This window comes from Mandrillus leucophaeus, unplaced genomic scaffold (genome assembly GCF_000951045.1).
Source record: "Mandrillus leucophaeus isolate KB7577 unplaced genomic scaffold, Mleu.le_1.0 Scaffold218, whole genome shotgun sequence".
NCBI classification, from domain to species: Eukaryota; Metazoa; Chordata; class Mammalia; order Primates; family Cercopithecidae; genus Mandrillus; species Mandrillus leucophaeus.
In genome coordinates, this window is record NW_012102232.1 from 1,790,101 (window position 1) to 1,799,450 (window position 9,350).

The following is a 9,350-nucleotide window of genomic DNA, read 5'->3' on the forward strand; positions in this document are numbered from 1 at the left end:
TGGGATTGCAAGCATTGGCCACCATGCCCAGCCCCGTTTGTCAGGTTTTCTAAGAACTCTTAATTTCTAGGGAAAATTTTAAAACATAGTCTAATTTCTCAAAAACAAAGTGCTAAAAAAGATAAGTGCCACATTAAGTCAGATACTCCAAAACTCTGACATGTCAAAGACTTACAACTGATATCGGATGATAACCAAGACACAGCTGTTCTGATTCATTGTTGAGGCCTTTAGGACCTTCTTATGGAAGATAAGGGAAAGAAATCAATCTATCACACTTTCTGTTTGTCTACCGTGTGAAACTAAAGTGTATTTGGAAAAGTGACTAAAACCATTGTTCGAACTGAAGTTCCTGTCTTCTCAGGAAATTTTCTGTATCTATACTATTCTTTTCTTGCTCAGAATAGATACCAGTCATGTTTATTATTCTAACTGAACTACCACACTCTCTTAAAGAAAATTAAGGAGTTACCACTAAGTGTGCAAACTCACTATAGCCAAGACAATATACATGAATAGGCCTCCTGCTAGGTTTCCCCTGATGTATTTATACCATCAGAGGGAAAAGTCTGAGATCAATATCTTAATAAGAGAAATCTTGGATACCACTGCACTTCAGCCTGGGTGATAGAGACTCAGTCTCAAAAAGAAAAAAAAAAAAAAAAAATCTTAGAAATTACAACAAATATCAAATTGATACAACTACTTTCTGAGTTCACCCAGCTGCATATCTCAACTTGCTGTGGCAACCAGGATATTAAGTTTACTTAGTCTCCAAAAGCGTATCTGATTATTTGGCTTTGCTCATCTGACCTGTATACTTCCTTCTTTCCATGCACAACCACTACCTCCCACAGGTAAACTCATTTACTCATAGAAGTTGGAATTCTCCATCACTACTGTCTTGTGGAAAGACTGTCATAAGTGGGAGAATAGGGATAAACTTTTAGCTGTCTCATCCTTCCTTCATTTTCCCCTACCGCCTCTTGACCTGGTTTACCACCTCCCACCATTTAGTGGCTCCAGGAATAAAAACACTATGAATTGAAGTATTAAAGGTACCATGTGCCAAGATGATACACAGGCATGCTTTATCAAACTACCTTTCACATTCTAATCAAAGAATATGGGATTACAACCAATTTCAAGTTCACAGAGTGAAAGCCTCCCTTTAACCTTCATGCAACATAAGCAAAAACTAGAGCTAGTGGGGAAAATCTGATGGGAAATAAAACCTAAAAACACATGCAACTAGTTACCCTTTTGACTTCCTCTTCCTTTGTGTACCTCAGACAAAACTGGAACACTCGAAGGTCTTTGCAGTGGATAATGAGCTTCTCAGGGTATTTCTTCAGTTGTCCAAAGAGAGTTTTCTTTTTCTCATCAAACACTACAGATCAGCAATGAAATCAGGAAGGGAAATTATGTTACACAGCAATAAGTGAATGCTAAAGAAACGAAGTCGATGATCAATTTCTAGGGATACTTCCCAAGAATGAGAGGAAATGTGCTGCCTGACTTTTAAGTGACTGCCAAAGGAAGCCCAATCTCTTCCAGCAGGGGCCCTGGCTCTCTGAGAGCAGTCAGGGTGCTTCACTCCTCTGGAGTAAGCACAAGAACGAACAGACTGGCCACTGTTGGCAGAACTGAATCCAGTGGCCCAAAGAAAACCCACTATGAAAGCTGATCTTATAAAAGATGAAAGGGAAATGACTAGAGACATGCTTTCATGACAGTCAGCTCCTGGGTTTACAGCTAGGACCCCTCCTAAGACCCCCTCACTGTCCTAGAATTTGGACCCACTCAGCACCTAGTAGTTTTGAGAATATCATAAATGATCACTGAACGATTTCTGAAGATGCCCCGAATACAAAAATAGAGAAGTGGAACAGAGAGAGGCTTGGCAGGAGAGGCTTGTTTAGTCAGCAGAAAAGACATCCTAATGCAATACAACAGACCTTTTAATCACAGCAGCCTATAAAGTAAAACCTACACAGCTAACTCTGATTTCAGAAAGTCTGATCAACATCTAGCATATAATGGCATCGTGTGAAATATTAGAAAGAACAGGTTTCAAGTTCAAATCCAAGCTCCTCTAGCTAAGTGACCCCATATAAACCACTATACATCTCAATTTTAGCATCTATAAAACAGATTTAAACAAGATGATATATGTGAAAAAAATTTTTTTAATTATAAATGGTCATAAAAATATTATCATCATTATCAGCTATACTCTCAAAGGTTGCCAACACCCCAAGGGAAAACAGATACTTACCTCCATAAATCTGATCAACACAGTGGAGTGTAATGTCATTTTCTCCTACAACCTTATTCTTAAATTGAGTTTCCTAGAAGATTCAAAAGGAAACAACTGTGACTCCTCTGCATACTGTTAGACATTTATAGGCAGAGTAAATCACCATTCTCTACCTGGATATTAAGAAAAATGGGGAAATGCAGCGACATTCCTAAAAAAGGGACAATGAAGTGTGTGAGAAAAGCTCCTGAGATTCATTCTGAGACAGGGTTTAGCTCTGTCACTCAGGCTAGGCTAGAGTGCAGTGGCGCGATCTTGGCTTACTGTAACCTCCACTTCTTGGGCTCAAGTTAACTTTGCACCTCAGCCGCCTGAGTAGCTGGGACTACAGGCACACACCACCTCTCTCAGCTAATTTTTGTGGTTTTTTAGAGACATGAGTTTGGCATGTTGCCCAGGCCAGTCTCGAACTCCTGAGCTCAAGCAATCCACCTGCCTCAGCCTCCCAAAGTGCTGAGATTACAGGCAAGAGCCACCGCGCCTGGACGAGAATATGCCATCTCTGGGCTCCTCCTAGGCAAACCCACCATGCCACACACAATCACTTTGAGAAGTGCGGGGAAGTTATGTACAGGTTAACATTTCTCCACACAAATGTGAATAGGGGATTGACAGAGCTACCTGAAGTCAGCTTCAGGAAGAACAAGAGATTCAAGTTTCTGGTGAATGCTCTTTGTACAGGACTATGAACCAAGCCCAAGGCCAGATGGAAGAGGCAGCACTGGTGCTACTTTTTAAAAATCAAGGGTGATCTGGGACAGTTGGCACACTGGGACCAGGACGTGCCTTGGCTGGGTTTCCACTAACATATGGTGCTCTCCTAGTGGTATGGGCAGTTCTCTCCTTACTTAATTGCTCATTCTTCATGAGTAGGAACAAATTTCACAAGGCCACTGCTACAGGTTCAGATTTAACATAAGGTGAGCTGGGTAAGGCGGCTCATGCCTGTAATCCCAGCATTTTGGGAGGCCAAACCAGGTGGATTTCTTGAGCTCAGAACTTCGAGACCAGCATGGGCAACATGGCAAAACCCTGCCTCTACCAAAAATAACAAAATTAGCCAGGCGTGATGACACACGCCTATGGTCCTAGCTACTCAGGAGACTGAGGTGGGAGGATTATTGGAGCCACGACTGTGCCACTGCACTCCAACCTGAGTGACAGAGTGAGATCCTGTCTCAAAAAAAAAAATTTAAAAACACAACAAAAACAGAGTGAACCTAAGTTCAAAGGCTGCATTCACCATTGGTTTCATTACTGACTCAGTTCCTAGGTTTAAGGAAGAGCTTAGTATAGAGAAAACGTTGGGGAACTAGTATATTTGGAAGATGTTATTCCAGTGAGTGGTATATATTGCACTGAAATACAGAATAAAATTAAAAATTGACAGTGTCAACATATGAAGTCAAAAGCAAGCCAGTATGACATGAGGCACAGGTGAGAAATTTCTAAACGGTCCTGCCACTGAAAGGAGATCCTGAAAGACAGAGAGCAGGCCAGTGATGAGAAGGACTCTGTCCTTTGTGTTTATTTATGTGGGGCCGTGGGGAGGATGCGCATGGTGGGAAGTGGAGTAACTGAGTAGCTAGGGGGAAAAAAGACAACAGAGCTACAACTGTACTATTCCCCGCAAACTTCACCAGATGCAGTTTATACATGCAGGATTTCTGTTCTTTGTGTTTATGTGTGTTAGGGGGTAGAGTAATTGAGAAGCTGGGAGAAAAAGACAACAGAACCACAACTGCACTGTTGCCCGCAAACTCTGCCAAATGCAGCCCATACATACATCATTATCCAATGCAGATTCATCATCGCCCAAGAAGGCAATCTTGAAGTCTGTGCAGACAAGCCTCCCATAGACGCCATGCTGACAGGAATCTTCCTGGACATACTTCAGTACTGTGCTGGCTTCACAAAGCAGCTGTTCACCTGATGGAAGCCAAAACAGGTCCTCCTTAAGAGTTCTCAGGGAACACACAATATGTAAACACTGAAGGCTTTCCAGCCCTATTTACATATGGACAAACACACAATACAACACGGGGCTTCAGAACTTTACACTTTTCAGCATGGCAGGAGCTGCAAAAACATAGGAGAGAAGATGAGGCAGAGTGGAAACCACCAAGAAGTGAAATTGAAATGGCTCAGATACACCTCCATGCAGGACATTTCTATCTTCTCACTGGGAATAATGGAAATGTCCAAATAGGTACTAATGATCTGAGCTGCACTTTCATGCAGAAATCTTAGTGTTTTCATTACTTGACCCAAGCAGATGTTCCACAGAAGCAATACCCTAAGTGAACACAGATGGCCTTGCCCTAGTCTGCCCTAAAAAACGCAGATCCCAAGCCCACTTTCCTGTGAAAGGGGGCGGCTTCTAATACTGGAAGTGCTGAGAGAGAGTGGCAGTGCCTTCCTGGCCATGGGGCTTCCAGGCAGCTTCCATAGATCCAAGAGGTGCTGCAGCCTTCCACAGCATGACCACCCTTGTTCTGGCTCCACGCTGGGAGGAAAACAGAGGTCAGAGGTTTGTGGGGGAAAAACGTGTTTCCTCTCTTTCTTAGTTAAGCGTATTTCCTTTCAATGCGTCACCTCTCCTGCTCCATCTGCAGCACCCAGCTGATATGAGAAACTGCAGTCCCTGGAGACAGAAAGTGTCCCTCCTTGCAGTCAAAAAGATGAGGATTAGGGAATAGGTCAGTATTCTCTGCCACCTGGAAGCAGAGGCGCCAAAGAGAAGACTATGGGGGAAATGAAAAACTAAGTATAAATGTTGTGTAACAACAACAACAACAAAAAAAACCTAAAGATTTTTCTTCTCATGCAACAGACAACCATCTTCTCCTTGGAATCTCCCTCTTGATAGCTCCTTCAAGATCTTTAAATTTACTTTTTAGCTCAAAATTTATTTAGTCTATCTTTCAATATGAAAACGAACAGTTTCAGACACTCAGAAGGGACACATATTATGGTGTTGTTCCCTCATCTTTCAAGGGGTTAATTACCTCGGGCTGAAACACTAAGGAAACACCGGAAGATGGTTCAGTCACTAGGTCAGCCTCTCGAGAGATCACAGTTTGAAGGAAATAATGAAGACAGGGCCTCATTAGGGTTTAAAATAGTCCCAGAAAAAGTGTCTCTGCCAAGTCCATGGGAGAAGACATGTGAGCAAGGTTTCCTGTGCTTTCAACTCCCAACGTGAAACACCTTTTAATGGTGAGGCTCTCCCCAAGACCAGGCCAGCCCCATCCCATGCTCATGTACTAGAGACCAGAAATTAGCATGCACTAGCTAATACAACATTCCTGGTGAGGCCCTCTGCAAACACAGCATGCTGTGCCATAATCAGCTGGTTTATACCAGATCAGAGTCTAGAAGCACAAGAGTTGGGAGCTAGAAATGATCTTTGTCTAGTTTACGAAACTAGACTCAGAGAAGTTAACTCTGAACTCACCACTGCACACCTACACCTAGATAAGACTGTGAAGTAATTCAGGGGAGGGGAGAATATGCATAATGCTAAGCTAAAAATAAAATTTCCAAATCTATAACCCCAAGAAGAGGCAAAACAAGAGGAGATTTTTTTTAATGATGACGGCTTAAGTCATCATTATAGAAAAAAAGTCTTTGACGTTTAAAAACATCAAAAAAAGTTACAGAATTCTTTTAGCAAATAAGATAGATCAGTCAGAAACTTGCACAGATTTATATCCCCTCAATAAACTGGAATAAAATAAAAAGCAGCAGAATAAAGCCTGTATTGTTTTGGGGAAATGTACCTAAAAAAACTTATTTTGAAAAAGCTATTTTGAATTAGGAAAAAGAAAGTAGAAAAAGAATTAAATACATGGATCACAGAATATCCCATATATGGAGAGGATACACCACCAAGTAGTTTCTATTCCTGAACATGGAAATGATTAAAACTTAACTTAAGCTAAAGTCACTGTCCTCTATCTCAAAAATATTCAACCAATCCAGGCTCCTTCACAATGACTGCAGGGTGAAGTGCTGGCAGCCCCAGGGCTGGTAAACCCCAGCATCCCCAGTACACGTGCTCACATGCACAAGTGGGTATGGACCAAAAGGTAAAGTCACCCACCAATAGTTGCCTTGGGAGACCATGGCAGTTGAATTGTTTTCCTCAATTTCCTACAGATTGGGGATCAGCATACTGGAAAAGGCCATATTAAAATGGCCTGAAAAAGGCCTCATTAGATTGTGAAAGCAGTGAGAATATCCCAGGTTTATTTTCATCAGCTTGGGGGAAGAGGAAACAAGAAAAATTCTTTGCAGATGTTGTAACACTCAGACCCAGGTGTGTAGTTACTGAACTAAAAACCTTGATATGTTTGTTCAATTCATTACTGTTATATGTGGGAGGATGAAAACAAAGGAGTTTAAATATAGCAAGGCTAGGGATGATGTAATTTATCATTGGCCTTGCCTTGCATAGGAGTTACTATGCTAACATGACAGTTACCTGGCAACAAGTGAAGAGTTACTTCCTTCTCTGTTACTTCCTTTTCGTTTGTGTGAATTTCCTAAAAGAGAAGAGCAAAGGATATTTTTCTTTGTTTAAGGGTTTAAAATGAGTAACATTAAGCTGTCCTTTCAGAATACACACTAAAATATCACATATCCTCAGGAACTTTTCCTTTATGTTACAAGCTACTTTTTTTTTCTTTTCTTTTTTTTTTTGAGACAGAGTCTCACTCTGTCGCCAGGCTAGAGTGCAGTGGTACGATCTCAGCTCACTGCAACATCTGCCACCCAGGTTCAAGTGATTCTCCTGTCTCAGCTTCCCGAGTAGCTGGGACTACAGGTGTGTGCCACCACGCCCAGCTAACTTTTTGTATTTTTAGTGGAGACAGGGTTTCACCTTGTTGGAGAGGATGGTCTTGATCTCTTGACCTTGTGATCTGCCAGCCTCGGCCTCCCAAAGTGCTGGGATTACAGGTGTGAGCCACCATGCCAGGCCCAAGCTAAATACTTTTTAAAAACGTTTTTAACTAAAGGAAGACAGAAAACTCCAAGTTATGGATATTTAATGTATTAAACTAATTATTTAGGACCGATAACTAGTAGCTGCCCCAAGTAGAGGTGGAAAGGCGGGCGCTTCTTATCTCTCCTTATCTAAGGAACAACTTGAAGTGTCACACAGCAAAGCAAAGTTCCTCAAACGCAGAATCACAAACAAAAGAGATGGCAACGGCCGGGCGCGGTGACTCATGCCTATAATCCCAGCACTTTGCAAGGCCGAGGCGTGTGTATCACCAGGTCAGGAGATAGAGACCATCCTGGCTAACACAGTGAAACCCGTCTCTACTAAAAATATAAAAAATTAGCCAGGGTGGTGGAGGGCGCCTGTAGTCCCAGCTACTCAGGAGCCTGAGGCAGGAGAATGGCGTGAACCCGGGAGGCGGAGCTTGCAATGAGCCAAGATCACGCCACTGCACTCCAGACTGCGCGGCAGAGCCAGACTGCATCAAAAAAAAAAAAAAAAAGAAAAGAAAAGAGATGGCCCGGCGTGGTGGCTCAACCTGTAATCCCAGCACTTTGGGCAGCCGAAATGGGCAGATCACTTGAGGTCAGGAGTTTGAAACCAGCCTGGCCAACATGGCAAAACCTCGACTCTACTAAAAATACAAAAATTAGCCAGGCATGGTGGCGGGCACCTGTAATCCCAGCTACTTGGGAGGCTGGGGTAGGAGAAACACTTGAATCCCGGGGGCAGAGGTTGCAGTGAGTCGAGATTATGTCACTGTACTCCCGCCTGGGTAACAGTGAGACTCTGTCTCAAAAAAAAAGAAAAGAAAGAAAGGAGACAACATGCCACAGCATGATCTCCTCTCCTCCCAGTGAGGATCAAGGGTTGAAAGCAAAAGATGATGTGTTCTTGAGAGAATATGGACATATGAATAAGGCCCAAAGGTAAAAATAGGAAAACATGAATGTATTGAGTCAGTATTGATCCAGCTAATCTATAGCACACCAGGGCTCAGTAAAGAGAGCTGGAATATTCTTTGTCCCTTCAAAGTTACCTAAAACCACAAGACAGTGCCAAGAGATATAATCATTTCTAATAGAGAATCAAGGCCAGGTTCTGTGTCACTGCTTCTCAGTAAAAATATATTCAAGTGCCTCTATTTGGGGCTCAGTATTTATTGGATATTCAAAGATAATTAATTACAAACATGAATGAATTAATAGACCAAAGCAATGATCATATACGGCTGTTAACATAACAAAGAGAGGCACCATAGGCCTCCTAATAAAGTGTACCACACCATCCATGAAGCGTTCTTGCCAAAATATCTAACCTCAATCTCTTTGAACTTCCATGGCAATCAGCCAATATATCAGAAACACTGGGACAGAGAAACATGTTAAATAATAGTGGGGATATAATCAGTCAAATTCTGATTGTGGAAAATTCTACAAGACACAACCAGTTTTGTCAACAATTAAAATCAGAATTTTTTTTCTTTTTTTTTGGTAGAAGGCCCTGGGTGGGAAGTTTTCTGAATTTGCTAATTCAGACTGAAATATGGCATTAGAAGAAACTTGGGTACAGCCTATCCTGAGGTTGAAGAAGAATGTTATGGCTTTTCCTAAGAACACATTTTTGAGCATCGTGTAAATTGGAGGTGATAAGATGCCAATAAACCAAGTCCGTCTGAGGCAGTGCGGTCAGATCACATGGGGAGCTTGTTATCTAAACACTCTCTGGCACCCATAAGCCTGTGGACTTACAGGGCAGGGATGCAGGCTGGCCCTCTGATTTTGTAAAAAGCTCCCCAGATGATTCTGAGGTATTGGTCTGGGGCTTAAGCAAGAGGAACTATTGTTGCGTGTTAAAAGCGATGAGTGTTTTGGTAATTTAAAAATTCTTGGCCAGGTGTGGTGGCTCATGCCTGTAATCCCCGCACTTTAGGAGGCCTAGGTGGGCAGATTACCTGAGGTCAGGAGTTTGAGACCAGCATGGCCAACATGGCAAAACCCCGTCTCTACTAAAAATACAAAA

The 9,350-nt window shown here is 42.3% G+C and overlaps 1 protein-coding gene across 1 annotated transcript in view; it reads right to left on the reverse strand.

Moving 5' to 3' along the window:
- The window catches only part of MTMR12 (myotubularin related protein 12), a 60,854-nt gene that overhangs the window by 42,891 nt on the left and 8,613 nt on the right, over positions 1-9,350 (reverse strand). The window contains exons 2-5 of the mRNA XM_011980814.1: positions 6,807-6,867; positions 4,107-4,327; positions 2,279-2,351; positions 1,260-1,390 (exon numbers count right to left, since the gene is read on the reverse strand). Coding sequence (XP_011836204.1) covers positions 1,260-1,390; positions 2,279-2,351; positions 4,107-4,327; positions 6,807-6,867 — 486 coding nt within the window. The remainder of the gene's footprint in view (positions 1-1,259; positions 1,391-2,278; positions 2,352-4,106; positions 4,328-6,806; positions 6,868-9,350) is intronic.